The following is an 18,221-nucleotide window of genomic DNA, read 5'->3' as shown; positions in this document are numbered from 1 at the left end:
AAAGTGTGTCAATAAAATGGCACATTATAGATTTAAATGTGGTATTAGATTATGCATAATTAGGAGCAGGTGGTAAATATCTTCTGTCTGGCATTGGTTGTGGTAAATATGTTCGTGGAGGTGGTGGAGGAGGAGGTGGTGGAGGAGGTGGTGGAGGAGGTGGTGGAGGAGGTGGTGGAGGAGGTGGTGGAGGAGGTGGTGGAGGAGGTGGTGGAGGAGGTGGTGGAGGAGGTGGTGGAGGAGGTGGTGGAGGAGGTGGTGGCGGTGGGGAAGGAGAGGTTGGTGCAGGATAATTATAGCTCGGTGGACTAGGAGGTTGCGGTAAAGACACTGGAGAAGGATAACTATAGGTTGGAGGTGGAAGTGCAGGGGGCGCAGGATAATTATAAGCAGGATTTGGTAAATTTGTACCCGTAGAAGTTGAAGAGAATGAAGAAGCCGACGAGCCTCCTGTAGCGCCTGATTGAGCACTTGCCGACGCAGCAGACGAAGATTCTGCACCAGGGAAACTACTCAGGGATGGGAATGCACCGATTGCAGGAAAGCTAGTAACACTGGGTATAACAGCTGGCCGATAGGTGGTGCTTGAAGACACTCTAGCAGTTGCAACTGAACCTGTCACAGGAGCGCTGACTTTGAAAACCGGTGACCTTGCTGAGCTAATTGCTGACGAGCTAGAGGATGCTATTGCATTTGTAGAAAATCCTCCACCAGGCTGCTGGAGTTGCAGTGTAGATGTTCCAGTCTGTGCAGGCGAAGCAGGAGCTTGTGAAAAGGGTGCTCCTATCGGTGGTAAATATGTTGGAGCTGGAGTTGAATAGTTAGGTACGGAAATTTGAGTCGGAGAAGGGGATTGAGGTAAATAAGTTTGTGATGGTGGTGGTGGTGGTGGAGGAGGAGGAGGTGGAGGAGGAGGTGGAGGTGGAGGAGGAGGTGGAGGAGGAGGTGGAGGAGGAGGTGGAGGAGGAGGTGGAGGAGGAGGTGCAGGTGGTAAATAAACAGGTGGAGGAGGTGGTGGTGGAGGAGGTGGAGATGGAGGTGCTGGTGGTAAATAGACTGGTGGAGGAGGAGGAGGGGGAGGAGGTGGTGGTGGTGGTGGAGGTGGAGGAGGAGGAGGTGGTGGTGGAGGTGCAGGAGGTAAATAAATTGGTGGAGGTGGAGGCGGCGGTGGAGGTGGTGGCGGCGGTGGAGGTGGTGGCGGCGGTGGAGGTGGTGGCGGCGGTGGTGGTGGAGGTGGTGGTGGAGGTGGTGGAGATGGAGGAGCAGTAGGTGGATATGGTGGAAAATTGTAGTAAGGCTCAGGAGTTTGTGGTGTTCCGTATTCAGGTGATACCGCAGGCTTTGGCGATGGCAAGGAAAATGCTACCTTCGGCTTTTCGTATGAATATCCTGCCTGTCGTTTCTTTCTTTTCTGGAATTCTGCTCCATTTGGAAATACCAATAATAATATTCCCAACTAAAAATTATTAAATTTCACAATCACAAAAAATTATCACCATAAACTAGCTGAACGTTGTATTATTTTACACATTATTCGTAACGAGCAACCTACCCATAGCAATAGCTGCATAATCGACCCGCGTATAAGACAAGAAGGAAGTCTCTGCTGCTTTTATACTAAACATTGCCAAATTTATAGTTACTTCAAAAAGACGTTTCTCATTATATTTCTACTATTATTATGCTCAATTAGATAACTAAACCTGCGGTTGACACGGCTAAATTATGTTAGTGTATCGCTAATTAACCCGAATATCGTAACAACGTTGGCCTGCTAATAGTGTAATAAAAATTTTGGATAGCCTTGATTATCTATAATTCTCTCTCCTTTTTACATAATTATTTTATAACGAATAGCAAATCAAATTGATTATAATCGTACGCTATTCTACATATGGTAAGTGTTGTTAATAAAACTCGTAGGAGTGTATTTTTTTTCTCTTTTCTGTCTATGATTACAAATATGATTGAACTCTGTCGTTAAAGCATAACATGAAATATATTTTAGTAAAAAAGACACGTAGCTGTTATTTATTTATATTTCTTAATATTAATATAAAATGTTATAAATAATATAAATATACTAAAGTTACTTAAATTTCTCCTTTGATGTGTTTAAACTTAATTTTCATTTTCTTCAGTAGAGAGAGTTATTTTTTATATATTTGTTGATTTCTGAAAAGGATGAACGTAGTCTGCAATTGCGTACGTGAGTCCAGCGACCCTGCGCACCATCATTTTGCTCCGTCTCCAATGGTTCACTGGTTCCGAGAAACGACAGATGGTACGTACAGGCGCTTGTAGCTTGATTTGTCGAAAGAAAAAATCTTGCTTTTTCATACCACCTGATTTTACATTTCTCCACTCGATTTATCGCGCGCGCTCCTGTCCCGATATTACTTCATTTCCACTCCTCCGTAGGAGGTTTTAAGCTGAAAAAGTGAATTGCGCTTTCCTCGAAGCTTCCTCAATCTTTTCTGGGTTTCGAGTGCTAAAAATTCTTGGCCGCGCTTAGGCGGGAAATTAAGAAAAACCACTGTTGCTTGTTCTGAACAAATAGAACCGCAAGTTGCGAGATTCCTGACTACTTGGTCATCGCGAAACTGGGAGTTCATCTTGAAATAAATTGTCGGGTTGAAATTGCGTCCTCGTTTAGGCTAAGCGACACGCCGACCGTTTAACGAGTCGATCTAAGACTTCGTGACGTTCCGAGAAAACTTTGCCCTGTTTGCTACCGCCATTAAGTAAATGAATCCAATTAAACTTGACGCGGAGATTCCGCATAAGCTTGACTTGGCATTTGCAGGTTTATCAAAGTCTGCTGGTCAACGCACACACCTATTAATATATTTTATATCTTCACAGCGTATAATTACCGGGATGACTAAAACGTCCATCGTTTCTTCAGTTTCATTAGATTTCCATAACTAAGGCATACGTCTTGACGTGATTAGGTTTGCGCTTGAATAAAGGCCGGAATGTAAATCGCTTAGCGGAACTGACTGTGCTGCCTGGGCCGCCTTGGCCGCCTGGGCCCACAGTTAGGTGAAATTTACAGATTTTAGCGAGACCGAATGCTAAACTCGATCTTCCCGACGGAACAGAACCAGTCCTGCGTGCTTCTGTTTATTTTGCTGACTAACGGCATCCAGCACCGATGCACATTGCACTTTTCTGCTGGTCCCAAAGATCGACGCTTGCACAATAATGGCCTCTCGTACTTTCATTTTCGAACACTCGATCTCCATAAATTTCATTGCTCTCCTATGCTTTGCCCTCCCGCAAGATTCATCAGCCATTTGGTATTGCACGCTGCAGAAATTAATTCGGTACTCTCTCAATCATCATTATTCGTCCTTCGCCATTCATTCTTGCTTTTCTTAACCTCTCTCTCCTGTTTTTTATCTCCTTTGTCGTATTCTTTATCTTCATTCTGGTCTTTTACTTTTGCCACGTCTCTATTTTCATTCTTCTGCTGGTCCTCTTCTTCTTAGGCTTCCTCTTCATGCTTATCCACAATCTTCTCCTTCTTCTTCCACTTGGTTGCTGTCAGATTTTCTTCTTTTTAACTGATTTTCTCCTTTTCTTCGTCCTCCTTTTTTCCTCCTCTTGATATAGCCGGATCGTTGCATTCTTCACTTACTCGTGGGTGTCAATGCATTCGAACGGTAATAAGCATAAATAAATTCCTTCGACATAATTTTAAAGTACAGCGAGCTCTTGATTGAGAATGTAGATGAAAGGCTCCAGCGTGTCTATTTGGCGAATAAATCAAGCAAGCTGATTAATTGATCCTAATAAATCAATTCTGCTAGGCCGTTAATTACGCCAATCGCGGACGAGTATCGGGACGCTAATTAAAAAATAAAAAATGCAAAATAAAGTATCCCCTGGAATCCAGGATGACAAAGGCTCAGCCTATCCAGCATCAAGGTAACCCTGATCAACGGTACCGCGCAATTAACCTGGACTAACCGTAGAATTTTTCCAGGAAACAAGGTAGCAAGTCTAGAAAGAGTTCGTATCGTGGCAATCTCGAATCAGCAGCAGGGAAAATTTCCTGCGCTAGAGTGGAAAACCGCGAGAAACGTCGAAAAAGCCACGAAACTTTCGGATGAATTTCTCAAAGCTGCCACTGGGGAGGAATAATCCCGAAGAGAATTCTCGGATCTGCCGGAAAAGAGAAATAAAAATGATGATGGCCATATTGATTTTCCATGCAAAGAGAAGAGTCTCTGGATGTGGTAAATTGGCGAAAGTATTTGATTTTGTTTCTCGAGAAAATAAAGGGAAGTTGGGCGCGCGGAGGGAGAAAAGTGAGAAGGGGTGTTGAAAAGATGGTAGTAAGACCGGAAATGAAGGGTTGTCCGAGTGGATGAATCTCAAGGGGCTAAAAGATGGAAGAAGACCGGGAGAAGTAATAATCGTTATGGGCCAATTGCTATGGTGATTACGGAATTACGAACGCTCCAGGATACTCGTGCATGGACACGGCGAAGGACGCTCTTCCTGACGAGGATCCTGCGTGTTGCGAGATAACTAAGCCGCTCCCGCAAAAACTGGACCTTCCTACTTCAACTTCTCTATATACTCTCCACAGTTTCTCATTTTTAACCTTTTCTTCCCTTTTTACTTTTTATTCCTCCACCTTTCTCTACGTGACCGTCCGAGAAGACTGCGAATAAAACTCACCCTATCGGTTAACGTCGGCTTAAAGGAAATTTTTTATCATTTCCATAACCTCACTTTTCATTCGTGACGTCCATCAAATTCATTCCACGCGTCTCTCGTGGAAATCTCTTGCTGCATTATTTTAAACCTTCTCGTAGATTTAAGTTATCAATTAATAATAATAGTTATTAGAACAAGTTGGTGCAAGGCTGAGAGTAAGAATCGCTAAAGTTTCTCTTTCCGTCCAGATGGTTTAGATTAAATTTATGATGATTTTAGGTTACGCTCGGCGGAGTAAGACATATGTATTTTTATCGTGAAAGTCGGCTTATCTCGATGCACACAATTTAAAGATGGATGAAAGTTATTATCGCGCATTACCGGTATCTGCATAATTCGAGCCAGTCTTTGAAGAATTTTCGTGTATATCCGTAATAGTAAACACGCGTATATATAAATGGGATGGCAATTAAAAAAGGTTTTTTCAGCGCGAGTTTCGGTAGCGTAGGAATTTAAAGGACCCGAGCGCCCGGATCGCAGGAAGGGTAAGGAAGTTGCTTTATAAATAGATGGGTTCTCTTGGAGAGCGCGTCGTAGATAAGGATGAAGAGGATGAGGAATACGAAGGAAGTTCAAGAGGAGAGTGAGATGGAGGGAAGCTGGGGTTTCTTTGCAGAAGGGAGCAAGAAGAGGATGAAGAAAAAATGCAGGAAGATGTAGAGAGGAGAGGATGGAAGTTCTTTCAAGGACGTTGCAGAATAACAGGAAGGGGCGATAAAGAAGAAGAAGAAGAAGAAGCAGAAGAGTTTGTATAAAGAAGGCTGAGCATTGTGGTAGGCGTCGTCTCGCTGAGGAGTAAGGGGCTGAGAAGAAGCGAGGAGAAAAAAGATGGTGGAAATTTGTTAAGCGCGTTGCTGAAAAATAAGAAGAAGAGAGTGGAGGAGAACGGGAGGTTGGGATAAGGAAGAATGGGTGGGGGTGGCTGTGCAGAAGAAGATGCGAGAGCGGAGAAGATGCTGAAACTTCGAGGAGGGCGTAGCGAGAAAATAAAAGAGAAGGAAGAAAGAATACGGGAGGATGCGGATACTCGGAAGATAAAGAGATCTCGGATAAGACAATGCATTGGAGAACACAAAAAGGATTCGAGCAAGATAATGAAGTTGGGGATAAAGAAAATGAAAAGTATATATTCCCATGCGAAGTTTTGCGGCCGCGTGCTGCTGGTAAATTAAGGTATAAAAGCGTCGGTAAAAAATTTGCGGCAAGTCCCTGGCGACTGTCGCTCGAGAACAAAGCGTGAAAAATCCCCCGGGACCATTTCTCGTCGTTTGCGGCCGTTCCTGAAGTTACGCGGGTCCTCTTCCAACAGTGTTTCATATTATATACATATACCTCTATATATGCATGCACAAGATTTAATAAATGATTATTTTCATTGAATTCACTCGTTGACGTTTCAATTTCAATTTGTCTTTGCGATTAATCTTCTCAGATAGCTTAGCTACCCGCAAGATGAGTGGATTAACTGAATAATCGGCTGAGTGATCAATGCGGAAATTAAAGTTTTTCATAGGACCACTCGTGAGACAGTTTTCCAAAGTCGAGACGGTCTGTAATTTCCTCAAGTGCTTTGAAACGGGATACAAGTGGCAGGAGGCCTATTGGAAACCTGTGAACGCCGTCAACGGTGTAAATACAGCTTGACTCGGCTCCGATGCATTACGTTATTAGCTTATCTAGCAAACATTCTATTCTCCGGAAAAAAGCGTGACAGCGGAGAGGAGTGCGTGGGCGAAGCTAACACAACGCGGCACCTGAATAAGTCATTAGAATTCGGAACGACGCCAAAACCACCGTTCATCCCAAAAATTTAACAAAAATCGCGATACAGTTCTTTCTATCGCTTAATAAATTGTTCAACTGTTAAATAGAATAACAATTTTTTCAATTATTTCTGTTTACTAAAACTAGAAATTTAAAAGAAATTCGATCGTGAAAGAAAATTTGTTGTTGTTACGCTGGTGCCATAATCGAAGGTCGCGAGTCGAGGAATCGATCGATACTGATAAACTAGTTTTTCCTAATGGAAATATGACAAAGGGATGAAGGTGCGGGCGATAGAGGTGTGCCTTGCCCTGCACCTGAATATGCTACGAGTCATTAAGATTCCGTGCATCGGTCTCAAAGCGGCGTACATTTGTCTTCCAAGTGTGGAAAAGGTAGAAAGAACGCGTCTGCCCTGCCAAACAACGCTCGACACTGGCCGGACCGAGGAAATAAATTGACTTTGGAGTAAAGAAAAAACGGGACTTCACTTTTCTTGTACCGTGAAAAATGAATTTTCTCACCACGGTCAATTCGTCAACCTTTTGCACCTATGAAGTCATTACTGAACTCATTTAGGTTCATTTCAGAAATTGACCAATTTCTTCCTAGCCATGGCCAGATTTGTTCGCTTATATACCTTCAGTATCGTAATTGCATATAGTTTATCGAGATTGGTTGTTTTCGGTGAAATTTAGAAGGCTGAAAATTAGAAATAGGAGGAGATAAGGGAATGTTGGTTTTAATTGAGATTTAACGAGAGTTTTGGTCAGTTTGAAGGATTTCAAGTGGGATACTGTATACGGCTAGATGGCAATTAGGGTGTAAGACCCTCTTGGTCCCTGTGAAGACTTAATGACGTAGGTTGCTTCATTCAGGGGCCACTCATAGTTGAGTTAATTGGCCACGTCGTCGCGTACTCATTGATTAATGACGTCTCAGCCAGCCGCATTCCATAATCGTCCCTCAAGACTGCACAGTCCTCGTGACCCCAAATACTCCACTCAAGATTTAAGAGGGTGTCATGCAGGAAGACCCTAATAACGACCCTTACAGCTTGACATACGAAGAAACAAATTATCACTACGCTTTGCTATTTTGCTAGCAGTCTTTTTTTAGTTCAACAGGAAATTAAGGTATTATCACCTAATCACCATCCTAGTGACCTAGCTCTTTCATGTCCAAGCTTACCTGTTAATAGAGTACAATCAACCAAACTAGAACTACTCGATTCTATATATCAAAAAGAGTTTTATAAAAGTAGATTTCGAGTTCAATCACGCAAAAAGTTTCATTTATATTTATAAATGTTTCTACGAACAACATTTCTCTTGCAAAAAATTTCTTTTTAAGAAAACAATTCTCTCAGTCCTATGATCTTATCTCTACATTCTTTTTTGCACCTTGCGATTCGTGTCGAAGCGAGTGGATTCTTCAGCAAAAAAATAGTCGGTCCTATCGATCAATTTTTTGTTGCATATACCTCGCAGAAATATTAAAGAGAAGGAGCACGTGAGCTTTCTCACATTTGTCGCTACGGGTCCCCCTGCTAACGAAGCGATAGATCGCGTTTGCAGCGACAAGCAAGCCTCCCAGACTTTTCTCAAATCTTTCGCAGTAGTCTATTTGGTAGCCTTGGTAGCTTCGGTCATCGCGCTTTCGACAAATTAAACCCATAATCCAGCCGGGATGATAAACTACCTTGACCAACTAAAAATAAAAAAAAAAGACTGTAAAGTTTGAAAACCCCTTTCCTCGCGATAAAATTATACCTAGATCCATAAAACCTTATCTCGCGTTATCAAAGCTAAACATTTGTTCGTCCCAAAAAAACCAAATAGACTATATTCAACATTTTTCTAGCTTAATTTCGGAGATTGCCCACTTAGGGAGATGTTATTTTAGGATAAAACATTAACGATTATAATATTTATATATCTAGGTATATACACGCGCGCGTATAGTATATATACATACAAACGTTTTGCATCGATTCTAAATTGTGTTATTAGCAGCAACCTCGCGAGAAAAATTGTAACAAGGTTCCTGGATTAGAATGGAAAGTAGACTATGATCGATTTGTATACTTATTCACTTATAGTCCGCTGCGGGGTTGACGTAAAAATCTTTTCGCGTATCGCCCATACAGTCTGTATACGAATGTGTAGTTGCGCGTAGAAAAGATAATAATAAATCGAAGCAGTAGCGTCAGTCCCGAGGAATTTGCTTTTTCGTCGTTTTTACGTGTCGAATTCCGGAGTCATCGACACGAATCAACAAATTTTCGCCAGGATATTACATACGGAAAAGCATCGTTAGCAGGAAATGTTCATATTTTGTACTATAAGAATATAACGAGATTCGACTAAACGATGCAAATATCAAAAATGTGTTAATCTTTGGATATAAAAGAATGTGAGGTGGGGGATATTAAGAGGAATAGGGTAAAAAATACTTTTGCAAGAGACAGGTGGGCATTGATTTGAATAAAGCAGGGGTTTCGGTAAGACCTTAGGTAATTAAGATAGAGGAGGAAGAGAGTGATTTGCGTGTGCGCGTGCGTGGGGAAGAGGAAAGAGGAAGAAATGAGGAGAGGAGTGAAAGAGCGTTTGGTGGGGAGGGTTGAAAGTGGGAGATGGATAGAGAAAAAAATGGAGAGAGGGAGAGGGAGCGCGCGCGATAAAGAGCAAAAGATAGAAGAAGAGGAAGGAAAAGGGAGTGATGGAGAGAGAGAGAGAGAGAGAGAGAGAGAGGGAGAGGGAGAGGGAATCGTAAAGCAAGGCGATGGTTGGTGAAGGACAGAGAGAGACCGCAACATGACGAACGCTAGCAGGCAGCAGGCAACGAGCGAGCGAGGTGCGGGCAGTCTGCGCATGGACATCGATCGAACCTCACGACGCTCGCGTTCCTACTTCCTACCTTCCTCCCGTACGAGAGCCCCGATGTTTTCACTCCAGCTTACTCCCCCGGGACACGCGGGCTAACCTCGGCAACGAAAAAAGACAGAAATAACAGCGGATGTGCAGTGTTAAACCCCCTGTGCCTTTCGAGCAAAAACCTTACTGAGCAACGAATCTATCCTTAACGATTTTTTAACAATCTCGTTTTCAAGGGAGAGCCTCGCCTCCACCACCGGACGTCCACGTTACTTCCCGGTGCATGGGATCTCTCGCGGTTCCTCGATAACATTCCTCTTGATCGGTGCTTTTTTAATAGACACGAGAACTTTGAGTTATTCAGCAATCAAATTCATTTCTTCGGCAATTGTGCTTCTCAGTTATGACTTATCACTGATGAAATTTTGACGTGAGTATTCTCATTCTGTTTGCTATATATACCATTCTGTTATATTTTATTTTCTTTCTTTTTCAATAAAAGCTCTTTGAAAGCAGGAGTACGATTTTTAAGTTTGAAAATAAAAATCGAAGGCAATTTGTAGTTTTAAGATTTTTACTTTCCGTGCTTTGATTGATCGGTCGAATTGAATTTTATTTGTCGAATGGAGAGATATCAGTGTTTCGTAGGTAAATTCATATCGACGTTGGAAATTCGATTTCCGAAAGTTAATTTTCAAAGTGTACCGGGCGGCTTGTGTTTATTTTCACTGCGAAACGTGCCCAGCCTCTCGTTGCCTCTTCAAGTGGATTTTACCGCTTCGATTTATTCTCACTGCGAAATTCGTCCACGAACCACGAATACTTCGTATATTTCCGGGAATTCGATTTTTCCAACTGACCCTCTTGGTCTAGCACCAAAGTGGCTGAGCTGTACTTCAAACAAACAAATCAATTAACCATCCACCAAAATAACAATCGTGCACTATTACGAATATTTGGAGAAAATCTGAAAGAAACCTTACACAAGTTGGAAAAAAAAAATAATCCACCTCGATAATAGAGCATGTTTACAAAAAGATTAAATAATAAATATAGTTTCTATGTGTGTCGAATGGAGGAAAATTTCTATTGTATAAAAATATGCAAAAACTTGTATAACTCGATGTTAGTTTCCTTTCAGAGCTCATTGATTTTTGGATCGAAACAGCTGATGGTAAGATTAGTGCGTAACGAGAGAGTTAATTATTGCGAGGTTTCGGTCGGTGAAACTGACTGGACTGCTAAATGTGTACGAAAAAAATCATCGTACCTAGTTGATGAACGTGGCGTGTAAACAAGCTGAACTCTGCTCACTTCTGATAGTCGTTGAACCGAACTCTGCGCAATTGTATCGACCTGCGCCAAAACCCATTTTTCTCGCCAATTTAATTTCCGTTGAAAAGTGCAAACTTTAATCTACAACAACAAAAAACTAGAGTTACCGCTGCCTCTAAACTAGGAAAAATAGAAATATAGTTTCACGCGAAATATTATAATTTTTCTTTAAATACGATTTTTGTAATTAATCACAAAACACTGTTTACAATTTCCTTAAAGAGTTTCTCACTGAAATTTTAATGTAGTTCGGTGAAAGTTTAATGGAAAAGTATCGAGCGGTATACATGTAATACGTAGAGAACCTCGAGCAGGTAAAATCGATATCCCGTCTGCATTCAACAAGACGATTATTATTAAACGTAAAAACTTATTTATAGCGTACGATTTGTCACTCGGATATGGGATTCGGTTGCGCAATTGATCTCAATATCCCATAGCCATTACGCAGAAAGTGAGGCTGTTAAAAAAACGAATTAAAATATTTCTTTTTGCCACGATGAAATAATAATGATTCAAAGTCGACGAATGGCTGTGCTTGAAAAATGCTTTCTCAATGCAGCAAGCAGTGTTTTACTGTACTATTTTTGGAGGGTGGTTTATAAACTGGAAATGTTTTGACCCAAATAAATGGAATCGATTGATGAGGGCTTTGTGGCATGGAGACCTTTTAAGGTAAATTAGGGTTCGTGGAAAGTGTATCGTCTCGATTGTAGATAGAGCATGCAATTTCGTACGTGGCTCGTTGCTACAATGATAAATTTGCCCGAGCAGTCCCTTAATCGCTTCGGCCATAATGCATCGTCCCTTCACATGCGACTCCAATTTCCTATGCGAAAACTTGCACCCCTCGCCGCGCTCGCGTGTTTGACATTTCATTCCCAGCTAGCGATGACTCGTCATCAACGACCTTGTTACCACTTTGCATCCACGTTATTTATCGATAAATCTTGAAATCTTGCAGGCAAAAATACCCCTTCGACTTAAAACATATATTGCTATCTGATTTTGCCGATCTAGATCCCTCCTTGGAGTTTTCGAGAATTTTCAAATATTTCGCTCGAGTATCCTTGTTGCATTTTTTGTTGCGCGATGCATGGAAATATTTACGCTCCTCCGTCGGTGGACGAACACGAGGAAATCGCTGCTGGCCATCCGTCATGCCAACTCTGGCTCATATACGCTCGGGTAGCCAGTGTGGGGAAACCTGCTCGACATGTTCCAGCATCTCTAAATATATTAGTCGCCTTATAACTCGTTGATGAGCAATACCACTCGCTTAAATATCCCAAAAAGACTAGCCGCATTTGGTTACTTCATCGCTGATCCCTCCGCGATTAAAATCTCCCTGCCAACCATGCGTCATCTCGTCATCTCGAGCATCCATTACCGTCAAACGTCCCGTGCAACTCCCCGTGAAACGTCCTACGAATATATCTCAGGGATGCCAGATACCTCGATTCCACCAGTCGAAAATTCCTCTCTGTACCACCACAATCTTCCAACATGATTTAATCTCGCGCCTTGGATCTATATACCATTATTATAAATCTCGATCCGTACATATTATATAATCTATTGAGAGGTGCATGGATACGATTCAATATTAGTCGCGTCCAACCGAACATTTCCCTCGAGCGTGGCGTCTCAAGAGTCTCATATATACACGCATATACGTATATACTTTGATCGTATATTTATCGAAACATACGTGATAGGCTGGCGCGCCTGGTTAGGACATTGAGTGCTTCTTGGCAGAATCGTGTCCAACCTAGAAGCTCCTGGACGAATTTCTTTGCGCGGCTGAGCCTCGAGGAGTGAATAAAAAGAAAGAAAATGTGTCGCACAAAAGGAGCAGCCGAGGTTAAACGGGGTCACCCCAATGAGATTTGGTTTATGGCATGTGTGCGCGCTCACTCAACTCTCAGCTCTCTCGTCCGTTTTGCGTTATTGTATTTTTCGCCGATGATTTACGATACGAACGACCGAGTTCCCGTCGACTTTTCTTCCTCTTCTTCTTCGTCTTCCTCTCTTTATCTCTTTTTTTTCGCTCATTCGTATTTTATTAGTCCTTCCCTCCGCTTAGGCACCGCGGGAAGCCGCCCAAAAATGTTTGATTTGACGCTTTCGGAATTCCGCCAGGATTCCACCAAGATAAGGATTAAAATTCTACACGTGTGGAGCCAAAGTGGATTCCCTAATGGATTTATCCCTTTCTTTCTCTTAATGTCTATTTAAATCTATGCGAATCGGGAAAAGTTCATAATTACATATATACAACATATATGTTGTACAAACGGAATTGATAGAAGCCTATAGGCGTCTTGCGTTATCGATTAGCTTATATATCGCGAGGATTATTTTCATCAAGGTTTGTCTGAATAATTGAAAGAAAGTTTTCTTTAAAGAAACCATATATGATTGCATGCCGGGGCTCCACTCGATTGGAGAAATTTTGGCCTGTGTCAGGTATATGCTGCTGTGCGACTAAAAAAGTTCCTTTTGCATCTTCCTTTTCTGCATGTCCTTGAGCCTCACCTCTTCGCGCCTTATTCCACCTTGTAACATCATCCACGACCTTCCACTTTAATTCCACCATAATATAGCACCTCTCACCTACCAATTTGCGTAATTTCCGTCCAATCAATTTTCCATAACGATCCTCGCAAGGACTCCTCCATACTAATTCCTGAAAACCAATTAAAATCATCCCTAAAGTGCGGGGCGATCCACGCGAAGAATTAAACCGACCGATCGAACGATCCCTTAAGGTGAATGAGTCGAGAGTCGAGGGATAAGAGCTTAGCCGGGAAAAGAATTAAGATTCGCGATAAAAATCGCTGATTATCGATCACTGCTACTACGTACCACTCTTATCCCATCCCCTTATCGGACGACGTAAATTCGTGACTATCTCAAGGAGGAATTATCGGGAAATAATTCGCAAACGTGAAAAGAGTAGGAAGCGAATCAGCGGGTGGTTATTTAGCCGGGGACGATGGGAGGAAATATCGGGCTGTGACTGGAAAAATTACGATCACCGAAGACTGTTACTAATAAGTATTTATTTCGAATCGTAAATCTGCCGCGGATATCCTTTCAGTCAGAGGCCTCCAGCTGAAAGCATGGACACCGTGAAATGCAAATGAGCCGGGACACCTCGTACAAATGGCCGGTTACCGGTCGCGGTTACGCGTCGCCGCCATTTCTTTAACAAGCCGTCCCAACACTCGGAGTAACCATCTCGATGTTTTTCGAGCCACTCCATTCACTTTATAACAATTAATAATCTCACGCGAGGCGAATCTAACCAAGTTGGTTTCATGATTTCAGGTGACCAATCGTAGGAGTATCGGGTGTTCGAAATCTCGAGGTGGATCGAAAGTGAGGTTAGGTTCTACTCGATATTTTTCCACGGCTTTATTGGTAGTTGATATAAATCGAAGCGGTATCTTGGCGACGTAAAATTATCGGGTAGAGGACGATAGCGTGAATATCGCGCTCGGACTTTAATGCCACCGGTATCGGAATGTCGTGTCGCAAGAGCATGGACACGGAGCAACTAGTTTACTTCTAGCCGGGGCACGCTTGTGATTGAAAAAACGAAAAGAATAGCAGAGATATCCCTTAGACGGGAAGCAATTAACGGACTTCTCGGGATGCTGCGTCAGCCCCACCTGTGCGTAATAACCACCGCGCGAGTCTATAGGTAAAAAGATCATTATAACCTCAATTTATCCATGCCCATGTTGAATCAACATCTACCCCTCTTTCTTATGCGTCGGCCTTTACTCTCGATGGTTGTATAGGTTTATTGTATGCTTTGTCAAAATTCAATTCTTCTTCCACTACTACTAATTTCCTTTACTACAGTGTACAGAGAGAGAGAGAGAGAGAGAGAGTGATCGTGTCATAAAACAATTCAACTCGTATTTTATTTTATTTCTGCTGTTAATTTTATTTATGAAGTTGAGGAGATGGTTGAGAGGGATAATTTCATACTATTTTGACGTGCGTTGCGCGATTGTTGTGGATGCTGGAGTGTCATTCCGGTCGTTCGATATCGCTTAAAGACCGGAAATGTGTTCCACGAGTCTCCCGGTAGTCAGGCTGTTCCCTTTTCTGACGTAAGCGCGCGCTTCGCTCGACGACGAGAGTGAGATTCATCTGGTGTTTCCGTGAAAGCACCAAATCAGAAAAACTCGGCTTGACTTTCTTACCGCTCGGTATTTACGACTTTTCTCTTCCGACGAAGAAGAAGAACGCTTCGCGCGAAACAATTCAAAAGGGACTCCCAATAGTCTCTAAATTTACGTATAAATTACTAGAAACTCTATTAACCTATCGATTTTTCCATTCACTCAATTATCGCTCACGATATGTTCGCGTATATATATATATATATATACGTACGAATCGAAGCTCGTCCGGAGTTTAACGAGCCGTTCGTTTTGGCTTTCATAAACGTAAAACGAGCCGTAAGTTAAGTCACGCGAGGACCTTCGATCGGGGAAAGGCCGATAACTTCTAATCCGTGTAATTTTCGAAAATGCCCAAAGCCATTAAGCTACCGAAGTAGCTGCCGCCGTAAAAACAGATAAAGTACTATTTAAACCCACCGTAAATATTCCCATCAATCTCTCGGACGATCGCTCCCTGCCTAAAATTATCGCCAAACTAATTATTTCAGAGGAACGCGTAGGCGATGATTGGGTTGAGTAGTTGGAATATTGACCAACGATAAAGGTGGATAAACGGGTCTAATAAGCGCGGCGGAGGAAGGATAATGCTCTCCGGAGGGTATAGTTCCCAGAGTGGTGTCGGCGACTTTAATTAGAAGTGGCAATTAGCAGAGCGAGAGGTAATTGACGGGAGGTCAAGACGAAGGTCAAAAGAGGGGAGGCTTTGAGATCAAAGGTCCTCGACCCATTGGTCGTGATGAGACCGAACGCGATTTATAAAATTCCCCATGCATGCACAGAATGGTTTTAGCGGATATAGAAGCTGGGCGGGCTGCTGGATGTCCCTAACCCATCCACCTGCTAGCTAGCCCTCCTCATTGTTTTCATTCGGAATAAACCAAGTTAATGACTCCCAGACACGCTTCGTGCCCATCAGAATCTCCAGTGGACCGAGTCGTCCTTACGATTCTTCAAATTGATTCGTTCCTCTTCCTACTCAGGTCAGATCCCGTTGCTAATAGACAATGGTAGCTCGCTCGATAAAACATCGTAAAACCCCCGTTTCCTCAATTCCCAGCTTTTTGTCAAATTCGGACTATTTACACCGATTCTTGCCGCCCTTCGTTTTCAATTTTTGTCGCTCATTTCTCATTTGCTTTGATGCAGCGATTGTAAAAGGAGAATTGATTTTCCAAATGGTCGACAATCTACGTTACCAACTGCGCAAGTCAATTGCGATATTTTCATCGAACTTATCGTCGGGAATAGGGGACTTTTACGGTATCTCTGGGATTTTTAAGGAACTCAAGGACAACCTCTCAATCAGTTGCACGCGAAACGATTGGGAGGTTAATTTGGCGACGTGGAATTAATTGCGGATCGAGGTTAGACTAGGTATGCTTTTCTTTGAGGGGGGAAACGCAAACACGCACGTTTAGTCGGTATATACTTCTCTTAATTGGACCTAGCTCGGTAATCAGCCCTGAAATGCGAGAACTACTAATCGATTTGATCGCGAGCCTTCCAATCGAGCTTGGACTTTCTCACGTCCGACTTCGCGACCCCCTTAATCCTCGAAAATCAAACGCCAATGGTCCTTCCGTGACCTCAATCATTCTAACCCTATATCTCCGTCCACTGCAACTATACGTCAACTAAAATTGCCAAAAACATAAAATTGATCCGCCAGTTCAATTTTGTCGAGACCCATCGGCGTAGAATTGGATAAGAAAGAAAGAAAAAAGAAATGCATTATACGAGCTGCACTTCCGCAAAGATCGCAGCTCCAGCCTGGCGGATACGTCAGCGAAGTGCCACGAGCCACTTCCGCTCTCTCGATACGCGATGAAACTTTTTTATGCGGGCGGCCAGTTCGTGCCGGAGGGGATCCCAGTCATCGACTATAGTGGAAAGAAGCGGATATAAGGGGAGGCCATTGAGCTTCGAAGAGAAACCACAGAATCCGTTGCGCATAAACTTGATAAATTTGTAAATTAAAATTATTTCTTTCCACCCTCTTCCTGGATTTATTTCATATCAATGGAAACTCCCTTTGCCTAAAACCATTCGTAATTTTACCATACTACATAGAATTAAAAATAAATTTTGGCGTATATAAATGCAATATATTAACACATTGAAAGAATTTTTCGTAACCTTAAATTACGGTGCCAGGCTCGTAAGGTTGGAATTTGAAATTGTCAAGATCCATAATTTTGGTTAAGGGTTTCTCGCGGTGAGTTTTTATGGGAGAAACGAGCGATTAGAGATGGCAGAGGCCAGAGGGTAAAAAGGAATATTTCTGCTTCTCTGGAGCATTGTCCAATTTGTTGAAGGAATAAGGGAGGACCGAAGACATGGAAGTAAAAAAGGGGAAAAATGGCACTTCCCGTGTAATTCGGTCCCCACTAACGTCGCCCTTATGCCGCGAAGGAACATCCGATACCCGCCTCCTGGACAATGTAAGGTAACACCTGTGCAGATATAACGGGCAGAAATAAAATAAGCCTCGAACGTATGGACACGCTGACCGTGCTCGGTGCCATAATGTACCTTCGACGATTATAAGTACTCGCGTCCTCCGTAATTTTATGCCTCACCGACCTTTCTCTTTTTCCTGCAGCCTGCAGCCATCAGCCAGACAGCCAGCGCACAACGAAATTCCTGATTTTCTCGCGAAACGCATTGACAATAAGCGAAAAGCGTGGATTCCAAAAAGCAATTCTGCACATTTTTCTAGTCGTATACACGGCGTATATACAGGAGGCTGAAGGTTCCTCCTCGGGATCGCTGCTGCAAGAAGAAGGCTAAAAGTGGCACTTGGAAAATTCCGTCTAACGGTGATCTTGGTCGAGGGCTGCGCGGTTTCGTGCGTGGTGTAATTTTCGGAACGATTAACCCTCGTTTCCTCACTCGTCCACAGGCCTAATGATAACTAAGAATTATCATTACGTTGCGTTAGAAGGACGTAATGAGCGGGATGACAGACCGCGAAGCATTTCTAATGATTATTTACCCTCTCGAGAACAACGTCCTAGCTTCTTCGTCGTAGACTGATAGAAAGAGTCTCGTTAAAATTCACAGTTGCTCGTCTCTCCGAGGTACTTGCAGGATAGTTTCGGGCAGATTTACGTAAATTTCGCAATTTCATCGCTCTTCTTTCGTAATCGGCGGAAATGCAGTTTTCGAGTTGCGGTAAAGCGATAATGGTGCATGGAGTTTCGTTTGAAAGCGCGTTAGCCTCCTCGCACTGCTTGGCAAAAGGAACACTCGCGTTATCCTGATTTCCTTCGGGAAACTCAGTGTCCCGTAATCTCGACTCAACGCTGCTCCG

The 18,221-nt window shown here is 42.8% G+C and overlaps 2 protein-coding genes across 4 annotated transcripts in view; one reads left to right on the top strand and one right to left on the bottom strand.

Annotated features, from left to right (window-relative positions):
* Positions 1-49: 49 nt before the first annotated feature.
* LOC136780332 (uncharacterized) lies at positions 50-2,340 on the bottom strand. Its single transcript, XM_066738629.1, has 4 exons — positions 2,210-2,340; positions 1,893-2,024; positions 1,542-1,617; positions 50-1,456 (listed from the first exon to the last, which is right to left on the bottom strand). The coding sequence occupies exons 1-4, from the start codon at positions 2,338-2,340 to the stop codon at positions 50-52; spliced, it is 1,746 nt and encodes a 581-aa protein (XP_066594726.1).
* Positions 2,341-9,379: 7,039 nt separating this feature from the next.
* Positions 9,380-18,221, top strand: part of LOC136777954 (uncharacterized) — a 33,459-nt gene continuing 24,617 nt past the window's right edge. The window contains exon 1 of one of the 3 annotated variants that reach the window (XM_066734527.1): positions 9,380-9,801. The gene's annotated coding sequence lies outside the window, so the exon portion shown is untranslated. Of the gene's footprint in view, positions 9,802-14,033; positions 14,096-14,244; positions 14,416-18,221 lie in introns of those variants that run through there. The other 2 variants (XM_066734530.1, XM_066734537.1) reach the window with 2 other exon arrangements.

The sequence above is a fragment of the Prorops nasuta genome, unplaced genomic scaffold, assembly GCF_024137725.1.
Source record: "Prorops nasuta isolate Cenicafe-Biocafe unplaced genomic scaffold, Cenicafe_Pnas_1.2 PNAS00002, whole genome shotgun sequence".
NCBI lineage: Eukaryota > Metazoa > Arthropoda > Insecta > Hymenoptera > Bethylidae > Prorops > Prorops nasuta.
Note: the sequence above shows the minus strand (reverse complement) of the source record. Positions and strands in the feature narration are given on the sequence as shown.

What these genes read in the sequence shown, in the direction of transcription:
- LOC136780332 (XM_066738629.1), bottom strand. Translation starts at nt 2,340, where the DNA reads ATGAAAAAGCAAGATTTTTTCTTTCGACAAATCAAGCTACAAGCGCCT. An exon ending in ATTAACAACACTTACCATAT is followed by an intron (nt 1,618 to 1,892) that starts GTAGAATAGCGT and finishes GGCAATGTTTAG; the next exon opens with TATAAAAGCAGCAGAGACTT. An exon ending in TTGCTATGGGTAGGTTGCTC is followed by an intron (nt 1,457 to 1,541) that starts GTTACGAATAAT and finishes AATAATTTTTAG; the next exon opens with TTGGGAATATTATTATTGGT.